Here is a 22,805-nt window from a genome sequence, read left to right on the forward strand (position 1 = left end):
AAAGTGTTTAGAAACTGTTATAGCAATCTGATCTTGGTACTATATTTTTATTGTATTTATGAAAGTACCAATCTGCAAAGGATTAGAATTTTTAAAACTCATCCTTTACCACGGATAGTTTAAAGAGCACTGTTTTACAATGTTTCAAAAGGAAAAAGCTATTTTATTGCCTGCTTTAAAAAGAGGACCTGTGGTGTGTCCCTCGGTATAGTACAAAGAACACATTGTTTCAATTTGCTTATAAAGACATACAGGAGGAACGGTCCCAAATGCAACTACTAATCTAACTGGTCTCACAAGCAGATTGGAGCACTTCATTGTTACCCTGTGAAATACACACCAAATGGAGAAATTAATTTTACTTACTTAACCATTTGCTGATAGATGAGTTAACCACAGATCAAAAACACTTTGGGTTTTCCTTTTAATACTGAGTTTTCCTTTTAAATGCTGAGTTTTCCTTTTAATGTTTATGGCTAAAGGTAGCTTTTCATAAGAGATGTAAACATTTGTCTGTCCTACTTACCCACAATGATACCAAAATGTTACAACAAACACCATTTTTACCAGGCGTCCCATCTCTGCCCCTTTTTATTTCAGGGAGTCACAGATGTGCCTACTAGGAATCATATTACACTGAAACTCCCACCACACCCAAGCGGCTTTTCTGGTCCTCTCCTTCGTCGTCAGTCTGTACCAGCTGCTTCTCCTCACCTTGCCCTGGAGTTCTTTCCATGAATCTCTTGGTCCAGCAGAAAAGCCGGCACCCAAAGGAAGTCTGGATACATGCCGGGCAGTGGACAAAGCCATGACCTGACATGGACTTGAAGCAGTTCCCAGGTTGCTTCCCAGAGTCTGTCTTTGGAGATGGCAGCGATGACAAGAAATGGGGCCAGGAGTGTCTCAGCCGTTTGTGTTTGGCCCAGTGAGTTTGTTGACAAATGATAAGGCACAATGGGGTAAAGTCACAAACCATCCTTAAAGCATTCCAGTGTCACTGATTGGTGCCTCATGCACCTTTTCAAACTTGTAAACGAGCAAAACAAAATCATGATTGCTGACGCCTTCATGTTTCTGTTTTAATTTTTTTTTTTTTTTTGAGACGGAGTCTCGCTCTGTTGCCCAGGCTGGAGTGCAGTGGCGCAATCTTGGCTCACTGCAAGCTCCCCCTCCCTGGGTTCACGCCATTCTCCTGCCTCAGCCTCCCGAGTAGCTGGGACTACAGGTGCACGCCACCATGCCCGGCTAATTTTTTGTATTTTTAGTAGAGACGGGGTTTCACTGTGTTAGCCAGGATGGTCTCGATCTTCTGACCTCGTGATCCACCCGCCTCGGCCTCCCAAAGTGCTGGGATTACAGGCGTGAGCCACCACGCCCGGCTCTGTTTTAAATTTATACTCGTGTGGAAATGGGTTTTACAACCCACCTAGACTATGATGAAAATACTTCAAACATGTACTTCTTTATTCAAGGATATTCTCTTGACTAAACTTCCCAAGAATCATTATAAATAAGTGAGTGATCCTCACTGGTCTGGTGGCAGCAAAATGCTTAACAATCTAAGACCTGATGGTACTGACTATAAGGACCAATACGTCAATTAAATACAGAAATTTGATTTTTTAAACAGAACAAGACACCAGCTAGGATGGTAACTTTAGCATTCTACAGCAGTCTGCTCACACAGCCCTCCTCCATGCTGGCTCTTGGGTCACACTGTTCCCACATGGAGCTCGAGTCTCCTCCAATACATTCCATGAGCTTCAAGTGCAGAGACATGGTGTACACTTCAGGCTGTTCTACAGAGCACTCCAGTCCATGGGTGGCTGAATACATGAGTGAGTGTTTTTCTGTCCACTTTTAAACCAAGTTGATATTAAGCATAAATATAATCCGAATGAGCTTTCATTTTCTTGGCCTAAAGGAATATGATGGGATTAAAACAAAAATGAATTAAGGAAAGATCCACTGTTCTGAACAAATAACACAGAAGTGATTGAACAATTTGGACCCACTAAATTTTGTGTCTAGCTGTAAAATGGACATTATGATAAAAATAGGATTTGAAGGAAAATGAATAGCTAATTTGTCAATTAAATAATTAAAACTTTTAAAAAGTGCATGGCTATAGGGAAAAGTATACCTACATATAGTCAATAACTTAATTAAATAATGTTCAACTATGACAAGCCACCCTATAGACAGTTAAAGTTTCAGATCCATGAAAATACATATATATTTTTTTTCTTTGTTTTACACAGTAACTGGTCTTATTAAGCAGTGTGAAAAACATTCTTGCAAACAGAATCATATAGCTTTAGGAATTTGCTATTTAAGAGAAAATGATTGCTAATTCTGGAATTAGTCATCCCTTTATTCACGTTTGTATATATTTTCACATATTGGGTTAGTCATCAGTTTAAAACAGTCACATACTTTGATGTAGAATTCCAACATTTCCAGAGCATTCAGAAAAGTTACATATTTTTTTCCCATCCTCAAGACCAGCTTGGACAGAATTAAAATTGTCTTTCTTTGGTCTCACTAAAATAGGAGAAACTCATCTGACTGAGAACAACAAATATTTCCATCCAATACCCACTTGCAGAAAAGTCCTGGGAAAATTCATGTTAATGCCCCCTGATCCAGGCTGCTCTTCTCTCTTGGAGGTTAAGCCCATCCTCCACCAGCTTAGTCTGGAGGTCTCCTGTCCCCTAGACTAAGTTCCCTGGGGACTTTCACCTGACTCTCCCTTGGGTGGAAATGACTTTGGTTCAAGACCATGAGGACACTCAAGAAATTCAAGTCACCAGGGTGGTTCTGAATTAATAGTTTCTTGGGGACTTTTCGATGATAATATTCTAAGTTGCGTCCAGAAGCCACCCACAGTTATAGTTTTACTTTGGAGATAAAACACGATTTTCCTGATCCATTTGGTCACCTAACTCCCTCTTAGGTTGTACTTCTCCACTGAGGATCTTTAAGCCCAGAGGAAATACTCAGAAGGGTATGATGAAAAGATAGCATGAAAAGGAAAAGGAATCCAGGTACCAGGTAGGGAATTAAAGTTGCCTGCTTTGAAAAAACATCAGCCTTGGAGATTTAAAAAAGTTCTGAGAGTGGATGGTGGTGAGGGTTGCACAACAATGTGTATATGCTTAATGTCACTGTTACTTAAAAATTGTTAAAGCCAGGCGCAGTGGCTCACGCCTATAATCCCAGCACTTTGGGACGCTGAGGTGGGCGGATCGCCCAAGGTCAGGAGTTCAAGACCAGCCTGGCTAATATGGTGAAATCCCATTTCTACTAAAAATACAAAAAATTAGTTAAGCATAGTGGTGGGCACCTGTAATCCCAGCTACTTGGGAGGCTGAGGCAGGAGAATCGCTTGAACCTAGGAGGTGGAGGCTGCAGTGAGCTGAGATTGTGCCATTGCACTCCAGCCTGGGCAAAAAGAGCAAAACTCCGTCTCAAAAAAATAAAAATTGTTAAAATATAAATTATATGTTATGCATATTTTACCACAGTAAAAGTCATCCTTGTACTAATATTCATACAACCCCTCAGTATGGACACGTAAGGCCAAAAGTTAAGACAGAAATGTATCCTAAAATCAAAAAACGACAAGGGCATTATGTTTGCATTTTTGCTACAGTTCTCTCACCATTTGAAACATGTAAGGTTAGAAAGACATTTAAATGTCGGCATCACACAGGAAGCTCACCTCAAATTTATTGTTGACATTTAAAAGTGGTGCTAATTTATATGCAGCTCCTTCTGGCTACTTAATTTGTTATATTCATTATACAACTGAATAAAAACAAACAAAACAAAACAACACCTCATACCTCCTCCCTAAGAACCTGTTTTGATATCTTCCCAAAATACAGCAACTATCTAAATGTCCTCTGACTTTTTACTTTCACTAGATTGAAATCTTTTTCACAACTTGGTTCTCTAAAGAATTCTTGCCCCCCTCCACCACACCACAACATGATGGGCTGACTGAGGTCACAGAGCTACAGGCTGCCAATCCTGGTGAAAAAATTTTTCCTTTCAGTCCTGGATTGATGTGGAAATAATTACATTGGTAAGGAGATCCAAGGTGAGTGGTAATACACAAATGCCAGGTAGGCTCCTGGACAGCTCAAGTGGAGCCAAAACTTCGGAGCAACAATTCTATAAGTATCAGCCACAGCAGCCCATGGCAGGCTGTCACCAGAAAGGGCAGCGTTCATGCTTTCTTGGTTACAGTAACACATCAGGGGGAAATCTTCTAACACTGTCAGTTAAATGACAGGGGTTATGCAAAACCATAGATGTTTCCAAACAGGCAGGGACTGTAGAGGTCAATGAAGAACTCTTGTTTGTGTGGCTAAGCACATTAATCTTCAACCAGAAAACAAAATGACAGTGGGAACGAGCTACCATCAGACATGATTCATGTAGTACACACGATGGATCATCCCCATTGCAAAAGAATATGAATGTTAACTTCAGATATGACAGCATTTAACACACTCCCTTTTAATTTATGGCAGAAATAATATGAACATCTGGGAAAATGTTAGTGCTAAATATCTCGTGAAGTAAGTCATTCTTAGAAAGGGATTTGTGACTTTGAAGTAAAATATAATTAGCAAGATTTTAAAAATTATTCTTATGCACTGAAACTCAAAACAGACTAGCAAAGTACCTCCAAAATAAAAATTATCAAATTAAACTAGAAAAGTATTTCCAAAATAAAGATGACCAAAAACTAGCCTGAGAATACTAGTTTTCTGTTGCTATAACATGTTACAAACTTAGTGGCTTAAACATAAATCTATTATCTTACAGTTCTGCAGATTAGAGGTCCAACACAGGCTTCACTGGGCTAAAATCAAGGTGTTGGCAGGGCTGTGTTCCTTCTGGAGGCTATGGGGAAGTTTCTGTTTCCTTTCCAGTCTCAATTCTACAGGCTGTCTGCACTCCCTGGCTTATGGACCCTTCCTCCATCTTCGAAGCCAGCAATGGTACATCTCTCTCTAACTGTTCTTCCATATTTGACATTTCCCTCTGACTCCGACACTCCTCCAATTCCCTCTTTCACTTTTAAGGACCATTCTGATTACACTGGGCCCACCTGGAGAACCCAGAAAAATCTCCCTATTTCAAAATCCATCAGTGGATTAGCATCTCAGTTACACCTGCAACCTTAATTCTCCTTTCCCATTTAACCCATTTAGCCCTTCACAGGCTCTGAGGATTCAGACACAGATATCTTTGGGGAGCATGGGGCATTATTCTGCCTACCATAATGAGATCCCACACATTAAATACACATTAAATGTACCACAGTTTAATATTTTTGTGATAGTTCAATAACTGTCATTTGCTTTAATCTACAGAATTTTTAAAATCTAAATAAAACTATTAAGCTGGCCAGATAAAATAGTAACAAAAAAAGTAAAGAAATATAAAACAAACTGTACAGCATTACAAAGTAGTGGTTATTTCTCTGTATGTCTATGTGTATATATGTATATACAAAACTATACATAGATACATGTATGTATATAAACATACATATGTATATATACACACATACACTTAATCAAATGGTTATCAAAAATTAAAATATAACAAAGATTCCTGGGAAAGTCATGCTTATAAAATAAGGCCATGTTTCTAAAAATCCCCCAAATCAGTCCAAGATAAGATTTTTAATGAAGAACATCAAGGTTAAAGAAATTCTTTCTCTCCAGGTTAGCCATTTTTCCCTACTTGTTTTCTTCTTGCTTTTTGCTGCTGTTGTCCATATTAAACTTCTTTGTGCTCTTAAAGGCTTGCCATCATGTGAAGTGGCCACGCCCCTTATGGACAAAGTCAAGCCACCAACACCCAAATATATCAGTGCAGCTGCTTCAGAGGAAATCACTGAAAAATAAAGGAAAACCATCCATGCATGGCTGTATCCAGTGTACCTGTAATCCTGGAGAAAAGGTCCTAATTCCTTCCATGCTGAAATGCTAGCTTTGGTTTCAGAGAGATACTTTACTTGCAACTGTGACCACTGTCACTGGTGAGCACTGCTGTTCAGCCCCCAGCGGACTTAAAAGACTGGAATGTGGTAGTGGCGGTCGTTCTCAGTCAGCAGGGAGATCTCCGGCCAGTCCCTGAGAGGCTCCTCTGGGTAGCAGACTTCAAAGTCTCTGGAGTTAAACTTGAACAGTCTGAACACTTTTATCTTTACTTCAAGGGAGTATCCAAGTATAAACATATCGATCTGTGGATGAGATGAAAGACAGGTCACAGATACACACTTGCAAATTCCTGCCTCCCAGCACAGTGGGGGGAAGTGTTCCTCTGCGGTTTATGAAATCATCTGCTTGTTGACAGACCTGCCCATAGACCACTGAGTGGGCACAGAGTTCAGAACAAACGCTCATTGTGTGGAAGGAAGGGGAACGAGCATAGGAACAACTCTGTAGACTAGCATGTAAAAATCACAGGAAAAAGCTACTTGAAAAAAAATTAGTGAAAAAATAAAAGAACACTCACGATAAAAACTACATTATTTTCCAATCAGTTATATATCATTTTATATCCATTTGTTTAAAAATGTCAGATAATTTTGTTCACCCTCTGGGAAAGCAAAACAAAAAAGAAACTCTTTTCTAGAGGGATAAAAGCATTTTCTGGCTTTAGAAAGTTTCAATTAATTTCTATTTATCTGCAATAGGTAACCAAATAGCTTTCCCAAAACTATCTCATTTTCCAACTGGACTTTTTCCTGGTGAACGTCTATGTGAGAACCTGTTAGCATCTAGGAAGCAGTGTGAGCAGTCAGAAAGGCCCCCAGAATTGGTGTTCTCTGGCCACAGGTCTGAGGAGACACAAAGCAGCCAGCACAGAGAAATGAATGTATTAGTCTTCTTTTCCTCATATGAGGGGTGATAATATCAATCAACCACCTCTGTGCAGTTGCTTATATCACCACTGAAAAGTCAACCTCAGACACCTCTGTGTTCAAATAGTGCCACAGCATCCTTAATCAAATATCAGCAGTTACTCCTCCCCGGTTACCTGCTCTAGTCCACACGTGTCACCTACAGAATTCAGGTGATTCATCATGAAGCTCAAAGGATCAGAGGATGTCTCCCTGGAAAACAGGAGTCTAAAAAGACTGGGAATGACCTTTTTAGTCTTCATTTGTTCATAAACTTCAGTGACTTGATACAACATGATGAACTTTAAAGCTTCATAAAGTTTATATTCCAGAATGGCATCCGAAAAAAGGGTGTTGCACATACTTCCTCTTTTGTGATAATCTCTAATTCCATTAAATTCAGTCCACTAAAAACATAGATGTAAAAGTGAAATTCAGAAGGATAAAGGTGAAGACATACACCATTCCAAAACTTTTAACGTATTTATAAAATAAACCAAAGATTAACAGAAAAAAGTGGAACTTTAACTCTTCACTTTATATCTTTTGGCACTATTTGATCTTTTTTAACCATAAAAGTATACTGCAATAGACTGAACATGTCTCCCCCAACTTCCTATGTTGAAACCCTAATCCCAAGGTGATGGTATTCGAGGGTGTGTATTTGGGAGGTGATTGGGTCCCGACGGTGGAGCCCTCATGAATGGACTTGGTACTCTTATAAGAAGAGGCCAGAGAGCTAGCTAGTTCTCCTTCCACTATGTGAAGACACACCAAGAAGACAGCTGTCTATAAAACAGGAAGAGGGCCCTTACCAAAAACCCCACCGTGCTGGCACCCTGATCTCTGACTTCCAATCTCCAGAACTGTGAAAAATCAATGTTTATGGTTTAAGCCACCCAATTTATGGTATTTTGTTATAGAAGCCTAAGCTGACTACAAAACGTTTACAATAAGAAATTGGTTTAGATAAAATATTTTTTTCAAAAAGTATCACCTACTAGGTAAAAATACAAAGCAAGTCAGTTTTCCAAAACTGCTTAGGACGGATGGGTTATACAAAGGATATTCCAGAGAATAGTGCTAGCGTGCTTTAACATTCACTGTGTATTCTGTGCAGTTTAAAACACTCTGTGTATTAAGTCATTGAATCCTCAAAATAATGGTACAGGACACACACTACTGATGTTTCTCTTTAATACATAAGAAAACTATGGACCAGAAAGGTTATTTCCCAATGTAACCCAGCTAGCGGTAGGCTCAGGATTCATTTCGATCATCCAAAATCTGTGTCATTATTGAAAGACAGGAAGAAGTCTTAGTCAAATTATTACGTCTGTGCCATTACCAAGTTATGAATGGAGTGCATTCCAGAAGAGCATTTCTGAGCACCTTGCCTGGAACTTACACCACATTTTTCTAGGGAAACAAGGGTACATGATTGGTAAGGTTTGCAGGCCGGCCCATAGAAGCCCCCGACCCTATAGGGCCTAATTATCATGTAGAACAGTGTTGCTCTCATTCACTTCTTAGAAGGAAGAATAAGGAGGGAAATCATCAGTTACTAGAAGCATTTCTGCTTGCACTTCTTACTTTCCTAACATAAAACAATGTCCCTGACATCAGAAAAAACTGGCTCTACCTGGGATATGTGCTTTTATTCCTAGTCTTTTTGTTTATTTCCCCCGCAAACACTCACCTGTGTTTTCAGTAATTCCACACATTTTCGTAATTTTCCGAATACATTCGAACCTGTATACTTCTCAGGACCAAAACTGTATTGCTGAATCCAATTACAACCTTGTGAAAACAGCAGTTTTTCAGGAAGCTTGAAAAGGAAGTAGATGCCAACTATGATTAGCATATGAACGTTTATTACACACAATTTGGTGTATAGCACAGCACACGACCTTATCTTTTTTTTTTTTTTTTTCTGAGATGGAATCTCACTCTGTTGCCCAGGTTGAAGTGCAGTGGCGTGATCTTGGCTCACTGCAACCTCCACCTCCCAGGTTCAAGCAATTCTCCTGCCTCAGCCTCCTGAGTAGCTAGGACTATAGGCATGAGCCACCACGCCCAGCTAATTTTTTGCATTTTTAGTAGAGACGGGGTTGCACCATGTTGATCAGGCTGGTCTCGAACTCCTGACCTCAAGCTATCTGCCCGCCTTGGCCTCCCAAAGTACTGGGATTACAGGTGTGAGCCACAGCACCTGGCCTAATCTTATCTCATTTAGCAATCTTTATTTTAAAAGACTATAGCAAAGGTAAGTATATTGCCTTCTTTTAGATTTGTGCCTTAGGTTATTTTTACATCATATTCTTACAATTTCACAAGTGACGAAAACATAGAATTGTGTCCATAGAAACAATCTTTTTTGATGAAATATTTACCAAACTGACTATATGTAGCCCTTTAGAAATTATTTTTAATCAAATGATATTAGGGCAGTATATTACATCAGGGAACAGGTGGATTTTAGAATGATGCACTCTGTGGTTCAAACCTGGCTGTCACTCACCAGCTGAGAGATTACTTAACCAGCATGCATTATTTAACTTTGTAGCCTCATCCTCCACTGCAACATACCAATAATACTGTGCATTTTATAGGACTCTTGTTAGGATTAAATAAGATTATGGTGAATGTAAGAATCTAATCCATCATAGGTATCCAATACATTTTTCCACCCTACTCAGTTTGTTGAGACTGGGAATCTCCGTTGTTGTTGGTTTGTTTTGTTTTCTTTTTTAAAGACAAGGTCTCACTTAATATGGTTTGACTGTGTCCCCACCCAAATCTCATCTTGAATTCCCATGTGTTATGGGAGGGACCTGGTGGGAGGTAATTGAATCATGGGGGCAAGTCTTTCTCCTGTGCTGGTCTCATGATAGTAAGTCTCACAAGATCTGATGGTTTTAAAAAGAGGAGTTCCCATGCACAAGCTCTCTCTTTTTGCCTGCCACCATCCACATAAAATGTGACTTGCTCCTTTGACTTCCGCCATGATTGTGAGGCTTCCCCAGACACATGGAACTGTCCCTAAGTCCAATTAAACCTCTTTCTTTTGTAAATTGTTCAGTCTCAGGTATGTCTTTATCAGCTGCATGAAAACAGACTAATACATTAAACTGATACCAGGACTGGGGTGCTGCTGAAAAGATACCAGAAAATGTGAAAGTAACTTTGGAATTGGATAACAAGCAGAGGTTGGAACAACTTGGAGTGCTCAGAAGAGGACAGGAAAATGTGGAAAAGTCTGGAACTCCCTGGAGACTTGCTGAATGGCTTTGACCAAAATGCTGATAATAATATGGATAATGAAATCCAGACTGAGGTAATCTCAGGTGGAGATGAGGAACTTGGAAACTGGAGCAAAGATGCCTCTTGTTATGTTTCAGTGAAGGGACTGGTGGCATTTTGCCCCTGCCCCAGAGATTTATGGAACTCTGAACTTGAGAGAGATGATTTAGAGTATCTGGTGGAAGAAATTTCTAAGCAGCAAAGCATTCAGGAGTGACTTGGATGCTGTTAAAGGCATTCAGTTTTGAAAGAGAAACAGAGCATAAAAGTTCAGAAAATTTGCAGCCTGACAATGTGATAGGAAAGAAAATCTCATTTTCTGAGGAGAAATTCAAGCTGTCTGCAGATATCTGCATAAGTAATGAGGAGCCAAATGTTAATCACCAAGACAACGAGTAAAATGTCTCCAGAACATGTCAGAAACCTTTACGGCAACCACCGCCCCGCTGCCATTACAGGCCCAGAGACCAAGGAGGAAAAAACAGTTCCATGGGCCAGGCCCAGGGTCCCTCTGCCGTGTACAGTCTGGGGACTTGGTACCCTGCATCCCAGCCACTCCAGCCATGACTAAAAGGGGCCAAGCAAGGTATAGGTAGGACCATGCCTTCAGAGGATGCAAGCCCCAAGCCTTGGCAACTTCCACATGGTGTTGGGTCTGTGGGTACACACAAGTCAAGAATTGAGGGTTGGGGACCTCCACCCAGGTTTCAGAGGAGGTATAGAAATGCCTTGATGTCCAGGCAGAAGTTTGCTGCAGGGGCAGGGCACTCACAGAGAACCTCTGCTAGGGCAGTGTGAAAGGGAAATGTGGGGTGGGAGCCCCCACACAGAGTCCCCACTGGGGTGCTGCCTAGTGGAACTGTGAGAAGAGGACCACCGCCCCCCAGACCCTGGAATGGAAGATCCACCAAAACCTTGCAGCGTGCACCTGGAAAAGCCACAGGCACTCAACACCAGCCCGTGAAAGCAGCCAGGAGGGAGGATGTACCCTGCAAAGCCACAAGGACGGAGCTGCCCAAGACCATGGGAACCCACCTCTTGCATTGGTGTGACCTGGATATGAGACATGGAATCAAAGGAGGCCATTTTGGAGCTTTAAAATTTGACTGCCCTGCTGGATTTTGGACTTGCATAGCCTGTAGTCCCTTTGTTTTGGCCAATTTCTCCCATTTGGAATGGCTGTATTTACCTAGTATCCCCACTGTATCTAGAAAGTAACTAAACTGCTTTTGATTACAGGCTCATAGGTGGAAGGGACTTGCCTTGTTTTGGATGAGACTTTGGACTGTGAACTTTTGAGTTAATGCTGAAATGAGTTAAGACTTTGGGGACTGCTGGGAAGGCATGACTGGTTTTGAAACGTGAAGACGTGAGATTTGGGAGGGGCCAGAGGTGGAATAGTATGGTTTGGCTGTGTCCCCACCCAAATCTCATCTTGATTGTCTTTATCAGCAGCATGAAAACAGACTAATACACACTCTATCACCCAGGCTGGAGTACAGTGGTGCAATCATAGCTCAGTATAACCTCAAACTCCTAAGGTCAAGCAATCCTCCCATCACAGTCTCCCAAGTAACATGACCATAGGCATGTACCACCATGTCATGCTAGACTTTTTAATTTTTTGACTATATAGAGTCTCGCTCTGTTGTCCACGCTGGTCTTAAACTACTGGGCTCCAGAGATACTCCCAACTTGGCCTCCCAAAGTGCTGGGATTACAGGCATAAGTCACAGCACCTGGCGTCTGTTGTATTTTTATATTTTTATCCTCAGCAATTAGCAACCGGGCTAGCACATTGCATATATTTGACAAGCATTTGCTAGATGAAATGGAACTAACAGAAACAAGTTTAAATAAAAGATATTAAGAAAACTGAACACACTTACACACACACACACTTCGTATTTCTTTGCTCCTCTATCCTTAAATGTAGTTCCTATATTAGACATACTGCATTTAAAATAAAAACTCAGGTTACTTATCAAGAATGTACTGCTTTACATTGTTAAGAAAATCAGAAAATAAGCCACAGACTGAAGAAAATATCTATAAATCATATATCCAATAAAGCACTGTATTCAGAATATATAAAGAACTCTCAAGACTCAATAATAAAAAAAATTAAAAATGGGCAAAAGATTTGAATAGACATTTCTCCAAGAAGATAATAAGGATGACAAACAAGCACATGAAAAATGCTCAACATCATTACTCATTGGGGAAGACACACCAAAAGCACAATGATACCAATTCACACCTATTAGAATGGCTAAAAAACAAAAACTTGACATCAAGTGCTGGTGAGAATGTGGAACAACTGAAACATTGCTTATACATTGTTGGTGGGAATGCAAAATGGCTGGGCCACTTTGGAAAGCAGCTTGGCAGTTTCTTATGAAGTTAAACATGCAACCCGCATACAAGCCGGTGGTCTCACTCCTAGGTATTTACTCCCTCAATATGAAACCTATTTTTCATACAAAATCCTGTATGAGACTATTTATAACTGCTTTATTTATAGTTGCCCCAAACTGAAAACAATCCAGATGTCCTTCAACTGGTGAATGGATAAACTATAGTACATTCATGTAAAGGAATACCACTCAACAATAAAAAAGGATGAACTACAAATTCACGGACACATTCATGGATGAATTGGAAATGCATTATGCTAAGTGAAAGAAACCAGATTCAAAAAGCTACATACTGAATGATTCCATTTATATGACGTTCTGGAAAAGGCAAAACTATAGGGACAGAAAATAGATCAGTGGTTTCCAGGGGCTCGGGCAGGAGGAGGATGGACTACCAAAGTATACAAGAGAATCTTTGGGGTGGTCACAAACTATGCATTTATTAAAACTAACATTAACTGTAGAGTAAAAAAGTGAATTTTGCTTGATCACCTGACTTAAAAAAGAATAGATGCCCCTTAAGAAAAGATGGCGGCATTAAAAACAAATGCAGAGAATGACTATCTTCTGAGATGGTTTATTTGCAACTGACATGAGAGACAGAGGACTGGATTAAATGGCCTCTTAAAATTCCTCTGGCCAGACATGATGGCTCACACCTATAATCCCAGCACTCTGGGAGGTGGAAGTGGGCAGATCACTTGAGCCCAGAAGTTCAAGACCAACCTGGGCAACATGACAGAACCTCGTCTCTACAAAAAAATACAAAAATTAGATAGGCAAGGTGGCATGCACCTGTGGTCCCAGCTACTTAGGAGGCTGAGATGGGAGAATCACTTGAGCCAAGGAGGTCAAGGCTGCAATGAGCCATGATTACCCCACTGCACTCAAGCCTGAGTGACAGTGAGACCTTGTCTCAAAAAAAAAAAAAAATCCTTTCAATCTCATGGTCGTCCGCATACAAAGCCCCCAAAGACTAGGAACCCCTGAGTTGCAGTTATTGTCAATATGACATTTCCCACATTTCCAGCGGGAAGACATACCTTAACAATGTCCTTTTCTTTCATCCATGATGGAAAAGAGATGCCCTGGCTGAATATCTGAAATAACACTGATCTGAGAGCATCATAGTTATCTCTCTTTACTTGTCGAACACATTTAATATGATGCCGCCAAAATAGCTCCTCATAAGCCTAATAGCATAAAAAGAGAAAGTTGTTTATTAATTCCACCAGACAAGAAAATAAAGAAAGTGAATTCACTGTATTTTCAGTGAGGTGTTCCTCCCAACTAAAGCGGACAACAGAAACAATGATAAATTATGAATATGACTGCATGGACTTTTAAAGTGACTCTCATTTGTACAGGTGTTATTTTAGATGATAAATCCTGGAAGCAGAGCTGGGGAAGGTCACCTTGGGCAGATAATGGATGCGACCTAAGCACAGTGAAAAACTCTGTATACTTTTAGGACCACGCTAGATATTTATATGTACTCCCTCCACCCTTTTTTGCTTTTGCTAGTGGCAAGATTGGGCAGCACTGCTGGGGATATTTATGAAGATTGGTCCAATGAAAATTCTAAAAATCCTCAAAATATTTTACATCAGCGTGCCTGATCTTTTCAAAGACAGCCTCCACTGCACATGCGGATGTTTAATAGGCCTGGCCAGGAGGGCGCTGAAAAGGCACAAGGCCTGAGTTTCCTGGAATTACAGACCTCATCGACCTGTCCTTGAGGGCACGAGCTCCAGGTAAAAGCCCAAAGCCAAGGTCTAGCAGCCATTTGGCTTTTGAGTTAGAGCCACAGTTGTTACTTGATTCACATTTTGGTATTGATGGATCTCTGGATTTAGTAAAGCAGAAGGGAGTGTTTGTTTCCTGATTTTGGCAGACAAATTCTGTTTCTCCCATACCCTCTAAAAACACACACACCTTCCTCATCAGTTTGGTGCGGGGTGTCTCTCCTTTCCATTCTCTTGCACAGTAACTGAGTAAATCAACCTCTGCCTCCACACTGAGGTTCCCTGGACCAAATAAAAAATAAAAAGCTGTTAATTTTCCCTTTCTTCTCCCTTCTCGAACCCTCTCTGCACCTTAAAAATAAAGAAATATATGAATGAAAATAATTACTTTTGAATTTTCTCTGCAGATATCCAATCCACCTGAAAGATAAAGAGAACAATAACATCAGAATTCTGCTTTGAATAGTAAGGATATATTTGAAATTTAAGGATGATACAGTGACCTACCATTTCAGCTTGTGCCCTGAATATAAATGTAGCCTCCTGAAGTAGCAGACGGCAGCCATCAGAAATGAAACTGCCAACATCACAAAGCCTTTTGCCATTCTCCAGACAGTGTCTAAGGCTTGGCTTGTAGCTAGCGTCCAGGAGTGAACTTGGTCACTTCCTATGAAAATTACAAAAAAAAAAAAAAAAAAAAAAAAAAAGGCACATCACAATTACACAAGTTTGCTTTAAGAGAAAAAAATGCAGAGAGAGATTGCATAATTTTACCTGCAAAGTATCTATCACTGATTTACGTAAATATTTTTTAAAGTATTTAAAAATTGAATCCAAAAATTAAAGAAATGCCTGGTTCTCCCATAATCAGCATCATATATAAAAACATCTTTGTTCCACAAAATTAAGAAGAATAAACATAAAGAGTATGATGGGCTTCAGAATCTCTCAGACTCAAAACCTGCCTCTACTACTTTATTTAGATGTGCGACTATGGCAACATAACTCCTCTTTTGAATTTTCTTGGCTGTACAATGAGTGTGAAAACACTGACTCTGCTAGGGAAAGGTGAAACAAAATTTTTAAGCACTAGCACAATGGCTGCCACACACTTGGTTCTTGCTGAATGTCTGAACTGAATCCCATGCACAATTACAGGGGTTCAATTCAGACCCAAGTACACTGAAGGCGGTCAAACCACGTGACGTCTAGAGATGCCTCCAGAGACACCTCTGTATTAGTCCATTCTCATGCTGCTAATAAAGATGTACCTGAGACTGGGTAATTTATAAAGGAAAGAAGTTTAATTGACTCACAGTTCAGCATGGCTGAGGAGGTCTCAGGAAACTTACAATCATGGTGGAAGGGGAAGCAAACACATCCTTCTTCACATGGCAGCAGGAAGAAGTGCCAAGCAAAAAGCGGGGAAAGCCCCTTACAAAACCCATCAGATCTCGTGAGAACTCACTATCATGAGAACAGCATGAGGGTAACCACTCCCATGATTCAATTACCTCCCACTGGGTCCCTCCCATGACACTTAGGGATTATAGGAACTATAATTCAAGATGAGATTTGGGGAGAAACAGAGCCAAACCCTATCAGCCTCCAATATGCACTTCTGCCCGTTTATATGTTTGAACCATTACAGGCCATAACATATGGCATTACTTAAGCAGCACAGAGCAAGTAACTCAGACAGCAGGCACATAGATATCATTTCCAGAAAGTAGACTACTTAAAAGGAGTCATGAGATCTACTTGTGATGCTGCATAAGATACACACCGTCATTCCTGATTTGACAAGAGAGAAAACAGGCCTAGAGAGTTCAAACAGTGCACCTGTAATACTTTGCTATGTTCAGTAGATTCCTAATTATACTATGTTTGAGCACATAAAATGCTGAAGTACAAATGAGAAAGAGGACTTTGAATAATGACCAAACCTCTGGGGTTCACTGCAAAATAATTTCCTCCACAGTACATAATTTAGTAAAATTCCAGTGCTTAACTGTATTAAAAGACTCATCAATGTAGAATCTAAAATTTTGGCATATTTTATCATCTGTATATTTGATGTGATATTTACACTTATAAAGAAATAATCTGCCAGCAAATAAAGAAAAAAACACTAGCATAGCAAATTTTTTTTTTTTTTTTTTTTTTGAAATGTAGTTTCACTCTTCTTGCCCAGGCTAGAGTGCAGTGGTGCGATCTCGGCTCACCATAACCTCCGCCTCCCAGGTTCAAGTGACTCTCCTGTCAGCCTCCTGGGTAGCTGGGATTACAGGCATGTGCCACCATGCCCAGCTAATTTTGTATTTTTAGTAGAGACAGAGTTTCTCCATGTTGGTCAGGCTGGTCTCCAGCTCCTGACTGCAGGCGATCCACCCACCTCAGCCTCCCAAAGTGTTGGGATTATAGGCGTGACCAACCGCGCCCGGCCAACACTAGCAGAGATGGAGTCTTGCTCTGTTGCCCAGGCTGGAGTGTAGTGGCGCAATCTCAGCTCACTGCAAGCTCCGCCTCCCAGGTTCATGCCATTCTCCTGCCTCAGCCTCCCGAGTAGCTGGGACTACAGGCGCCCGCCACCACACCCGGCTAATTTTTTTTGTATTTTCAGTAGAGACAGGGTTTCACTGTTAGCCAGGATGGTCGCAATCTCCTGACCTCGTGATCCACCTGCCTCAGCCTTCCAAAGTACTGGAATTACAGGCGCGAGCCACCACACCCGGCCAACACTAGCAAATTTTAAAGATACATTTACAATTACTTAAAAGGATATTTTCAAAAACAAGTGCTTATCTTTTCCGAACAGTTAATTAGCTATTCAAATCATTATATATTTATTCCCACCTAGACATTTAGTAAAACTTTTTATGAAAGCTTAAAAATGTAATGCTATATTGCCTTTACATCTATAATTTAGATTTTTATTAATTCAGCTTGATTTTTCAACTTTAAAAATTCTGACACATGCAAATATTTTTAGTGAAGCTTTAAATTCATGGAAGAACTAGAATTTTACCCACGTGATACATACTTTCTTTTATTGTAGGTACAAACGTTTTTTAGAAAAATGGACTATAACATGATTTTAGTTTTTTTCTCATTATAAAAGGTGGACATCGGCTGGGCGCGGTGGCTCAAGCCTGTAATCCCAGCACTTTGGGAGGCCGAGACGGGCGGATCACGAGGTCAGGAGATCGAGACCATCCTGGCTAACACAATGAAACCCCGTCTCTACTAAAAATACAAAAAAAATTAGCCGGGCGAGGTGGCGGGCGCCTGTAGTCCCAGCTACTCGGGAGGCTGAGGCAGGAGAATGGCGTAAACCTGGGAGGCGGAGCTTGCAGTGAGCCGAGATAGCGCCACTGCACTCCAGCCTGGGCGACAGAGCGAGACTCCGTCTCAAAAAAAAATAAATAAAATAAAATAAAATAAAAGGTGGACATCTTTTCATATCAGTACACATAAATCCACATTATTCTTTTTAATGATGAATAATATTTCAGTATAAACTGTCCTACATATAAGCATTGCTTTTTTTTGAGACAGGGTCTTGTGCTGTTGCCCAGGATGGAGCATGGAGAACAGTGGCATGATCACAGCTCACTGCAACCTCAAACTCTTAGATTCAAGCCATCCTTCTGCCTCAGCCTAACACTGCCTTATTGATAAAACACTTGGATCATTCCCCATTTCTCACTTTTACAAACAATGCTGCGGCAAATATGCTTTTCTAACAGTCCTTGTGGTAGCTTTTTTAAAAGGATAATTTCAAGAAAATAAAATTCCAGGTCACAGGGTGTGCACATTTTCAATTTTGATACATACTGCCACAGACTCTCATCACATATTATGAGAGCACGTATTTTCCTAAACCCCAGTACTGGTGTGATTTCTCACTTTAGCCTCCATTTATGAGGAAAGTTCTCCTGAACATAATGGCTGTTCACATCTCTTCTTCTCTGAAGGCCTTCTGAAAGCATCTGCCTATTTTCCACAGGGTGGTGCTCACTTGTGGGTGGACGTGAAGGGCTTGCAGTCACTGAAGTGGGGATGGCTGCTGCCCGCTCCAGGGACACATGCTCTCATCTGTCACAGGCTCCATCTAACCTGCTGCAGTTACAACCCAGGAACCTACTACTTGGCAGTTACCAACCAGCCCCTGCGGAATCTGAGGTGAGATCCTGAAGCTGGGCCATCTCTCCTGAGCACAGGGCCTCTCCTGCAGCTGCCAGCCCTCCATGAGGACCCGCTACAGACCAAGACTCTCCCCACTCACACATACTCTTCCTAGCACATGCCCTTATCCTCAAATCTCAATCCCACCTACAATCCAAGAGATTGTGATATGATAAACCTGTCAGAAAAAAAAACCTAGAACACACACCTGCACTCCTGGTCTCCCTCTACCCAATGTGTCCAATTGTTTTGTCAAGTAACTCCAGCCAAGAAGGGCCACGGAGCCTATTCATGGAGGTGCTGGTGTGGGTACCAAAGAACCATCTGGAGGTGGATGGGAGGGTACTCTGCAAGACTTGTAAGTCACATGGAAGCAGGCCATGGCCATAGAGACATGTATAGGATCCATACGAGCTGTTCACTGATAACATTAGAAGTGGGGCTTCTGCATCAAAGGATAAGAAATACAGTGTTTTACTAGGAAAGAGTATGACTTCACCAACAGCTACAATAGCTACAATTTAAGCTTTTATTATGTGCCAGCCCCTATGTTAAGTGTTTTACAGGAATTAATTCATTTACTCCTGTGACCATGCCATGGAGCAGGCAGTAAGAAGGCTCTAGAGTCTAACAACATGGTCCCCATGCTGGCCCTGCACAGGGCAAGTGATTTCCCCTCCCTAAGCCTCAGTTTCTGAATCTAGGAATGAAGACAGCACATAGCAGAGCCTGGTGTACAGTGAGTGCTCAGTGCATAGTCACTCTTACTATCATCACCGCATCACAACACAGGAGGCACAGCAGGATCCAGCTCTCAGGGCTGCTGTGAGACTGAAAGGAAATGTTGGGAAAGCACTTTGCACAATACCTAACACACATCATAAGTACCCAATAAACACGGATTCTTGTTTTTATTGTTATTACTCTAGTAACCCTAATTTTGCAGAGAAAACTTTGAGGGGGAAAAGATTAAATAATTGCCCAATGGGACTCAGCCAGTAAGTAGAAGAGCCAGAATTCAAAAACAAGAGCAATGTGATATGCTATGGTATGAATGTGTCTTCAATGAGTCCCGCATGTTGGTTTTATGTGTTGGAAACTTAATCACAAAATTCATATGACGATTGGAGGTGGGGCCTTTGGGAAGTAATTAGGATTAGATAAGGCCATCAGCATGGGGCCCCCATGACAGAACTGGTGGCTGACCTGCGTGCTAATATCCTCTCATCATATTACAATGCAGCCCTCCACCGTATTACAATGCAGGAAGAAGGCCCTCACCAAATCTGGTGCCTGCCAAGCTCTTGGACTCCCCAGTCTGCAGAACTGCAGGAAATAAACTTGTTTCCTTAGAAATCACCCAGTCTGTGGTATTCTGTTACAACAACAGAAAATGAACAAAGACATGATGCCAGAAGTTGCCTCCTTTACCACTTGGCTGTCCTGCCTCTGAATCAGGGATCCGAGGAAATCTTCAAATTAATATTGCTATAGCAAGTAAATTAAGACTCTCTAAAATGAAAATTTTTAAAAATTTCTCCTTCCTACGCTAATAACTGAATTACAACTAAAAAATGATACAGAGGAAAACACCGTAATGAGACATCTTGCAAAATAGTGTCATAATGACAGTTCTGATGACCTCCAGCATCAAATCTCATTTCCCCAAATACAACTGAGATAAAATTGTGGACATGAGAAGGTTCACAGGGGTCCCCCTTCCACCAGCCTGCCGAAGAGAATTCTGCAGTCCGTGGCCCAGCTTTCTCGCCTCTGCCCCGGAGAGAGATGCCTGTGGAAGGCTTGGTGATTGGGACTCAGAGAAACAGGAAGGGAGAAAAAGTTTCACCTCCACAAATTCAGTCATTCTACATTTTAAAAAAAGAACAAAAAGGAGTGTGTTGGGAGGGAGCAAGTTTTGGCAAAAAGAATCTCCAGAAAGTCCACAAGGGGACTTCTAGGACAGTAGGAGCCTCAGGTCCACAGTGAAGTTTCACAAGTCCACAAGGAAGTTGCAAGGGGAAGTGGAAAAGGGCAGTGTTGCCAGAAATTATGGATTTGATCCTCTTTAATGCCTTTGAAGAGACACAAAAACATGAAATTTCTTTTCAATGTTTTTGAACTGAACCACTTGGGCGATGGCTGAAATGAGACCATATATACAGCACAATGCATATCTGTTACATTGCAAAGTATATTACATCTCCCTAGCCATCAGCATTAATGTCTCATACATCTCCCTAGTCATCAGCATTAATGCATGCTGGGACCCCGACCCACACAAGCAGAATGCTTCAGCAGTGAACATGTCCTAGAGTAATTACCCCAGGACCTCCTGAAATCAACAACGCGAATATCAGAAACTAAAATCTGATCTGTAATTACTCAGACTATATGTGGCAGATGAGACTATTGGTCAAAACCACACACACACACACACACACACAAAAGCACCGTTTTTGGTGGTAAAATTCTACTTAGGGTTTTTTTTTTTTCCCATTCTCTACAATATACCAAAGCTGAAGTTATTCAAACATTAAAACAGGAAACCAAATACACACACACACACCCCAAAACCCTGAAAACAAAACTAAAAGACACTGAAAAGCCGGAAACCGAGTGATCGTGCAAACAGCAGTTCTACCCCAGGAGCCTGAGGCTCCTACTGTCCTGGACATCACAGTCTCTCTATCTCATGGAAACTCAGCAGCGTCTGGTTTGCCTCAAACTTCCAGAATCTGTACTATCTCTACTTCCTCATGGGCCAGCTGCATAGTCCTCAACCTCGTCTACTTCCTCTCCTGATCTTATTCATGGTATATACAATATCAGTACCTCCACGCTTTCTCTCTACACACAGACTCTGTCACCTGCATCAAGCCCACCGACTTTCTCCTGAAGCAGAGGTGGTCTTTCAAGGGCTACTGAGCAGGCCAGGGAGCGGGGACATCAACTCTGAGCTAGGAGGACATAAAGGCAATTGAATTTAGATGTCTGAGGTAGCAGAGGAAGTGAAGAAATATACATACAGTGAAATCACCTGGCTAAAATAACTTAAGGTAGAAGTACTACATTTAATAAACACAACAGGTATTTCCATCTGCTTCAATGTCCTATTATGGTTAGTTAGCAGACGATGGAAGAGAGAGTGGTAAAGAGAGGCTGATGGAATAGGAAGGAACTCAAGGGAGGGGTGAGAAAGGACCCTCTCTGTGGCAAGAGAGGTAGGAAGATGGGGGTGGGTGAGCACGCAGAGGACACAGACACTTCTGAGGTGCAGGGGAAACTTCACACTTTTCTGAGCTGTGCCATGGAACCCTGCTCCCTTTGAAAAGGTGAGTATGGCTTTTGGGTCATTTGTAATCAAGGGCAGGAAGTGCTGCACAGAAGAATAAACTAAAGCCAATGGAACAGGCAGACAGGGACGGGCTGGGAAGGCCTGCCCCCTCTCTTCCCCAGACCCCTCACCAATTCCTCACACTTCTTAACCCCCTGGGCTGGATGCCAGGCAGCAAGGCAGTGAAAGGCAAGACACACTCCCTGCCCACAGGGAGCCCCTGGCCTGGGGACACAGTGTCCTCCTGTCAGCTGGTCGGGTGAGCACCTCCATTCCCCAGGAGGTCACCTCTCTCAGAGGCTTTTAGTTTATCCTTAGGCCTCAGTGTGACTGCAGGGAAAGGCTGGGAGCCTTCAGTGTGGGAACTGATTGTCTAATTCTGAGAAACTCAGCTTAAGAATAAAGCAAAATATTGTACATTAGTCTAAACAAATAAATTAAGTATTACACAAACAGATGGAAAAACACACAGAACAAATCCTGTTAGGCCATCAAGCTTTCTAAATAATTTGGAGCACATGGAGATTCAAGAGATTTCTAGAAGTTAGTACAGCAGTGTGAAAGAGTGAGTTTAAACTGTCTTTGTTCTTGCAAAATCATAGATTAGTTGGTTGTTTTTATACCAGTTATGGGGGAAATATTAAGAAAAAAACACCCTCTTAATAAATTCTTGAAACACTAAACTCAAAGGACCTTCTGAACTTTTGTATTTCAGGCATTAATTCTGCTCAGTAAGAAATGACAGTCTTCCACTTAGTAGAATACAATAGCTAACAACTACAAGATCAATATCACTGAGAAAGAGAACCACCAAGTGGGAGGATTTTATCTTGAAAGTCATGACCACTAAGACATTCAACTGTAGGCTGTCATGCAACCCACTT

At 41.3% G+C, this 22,805-nt stretch overlaps 1 protein-coding gene across 3 annotated transcripts in view; it reads right to left on the reverse strand.

Moving 5' to 3' along the window:
- Nucleotides 1–1,077: 1,077 nt before the first annotated feature.
- The window catches only part of OTULINL (OTU deubiquitinase with linear linkage specificity like), a 33,784-nt gene continuing 12,056 nt past the window's right edge, over nt 1,078–22,805 (reverse strand). Inside the window, exons 2-8 of one of the 3 annotated variants that reach the window (XM_050793127.1) lie at nt 14,904–15,063; nt 14,785–14,816; nt 14,587–14,678; nt 13,695–13,844; nt 8,631–8,759; nt 7,069–7,338; nt 1,078–6,268 (exon numbers count right to left, since the gene is read on the reverse strand). In XM_050793127.1, the coding sequence (XP_050649084.1) occupies nt 6,095–6,268; nt 7,069–7,338; nt 8,631–8,759; nt 13,695–13,844; nt 14,587–14,678; nt 14,785–14,816; nt 14,904–15,063 (1,007 nt within the window). In that variant the 3' untranslated portion in view covers nt 1,078–6,094. The remainder of the gene's footprint in view (nt 6,269–7,068; nt 7,339–8,630; nt 8,760–13,694; nt 13,845–14,586; nt 14,679–14,784; nt 14,817–14,903; nt 15,064–22,805) is intronic. The other 2 variants (XM_050793129.1, XM_050793128.1) reach the window with 2 other exon arrangements.

Source organism: Macaca thibetana, chromosome 6, assembly GCF_024542745.1.
Source record: "Macaca thibetana thibetana isolate TM-01 chromosome 6, ASM2454274v1, whole genome shotgun sequence".
Taxonomy (NCBI): Eukaryota; Metazoa; Chordata; class Mammalia; order Primates; family Cercopithecidae; genus Macaca; species Macaca thibetana.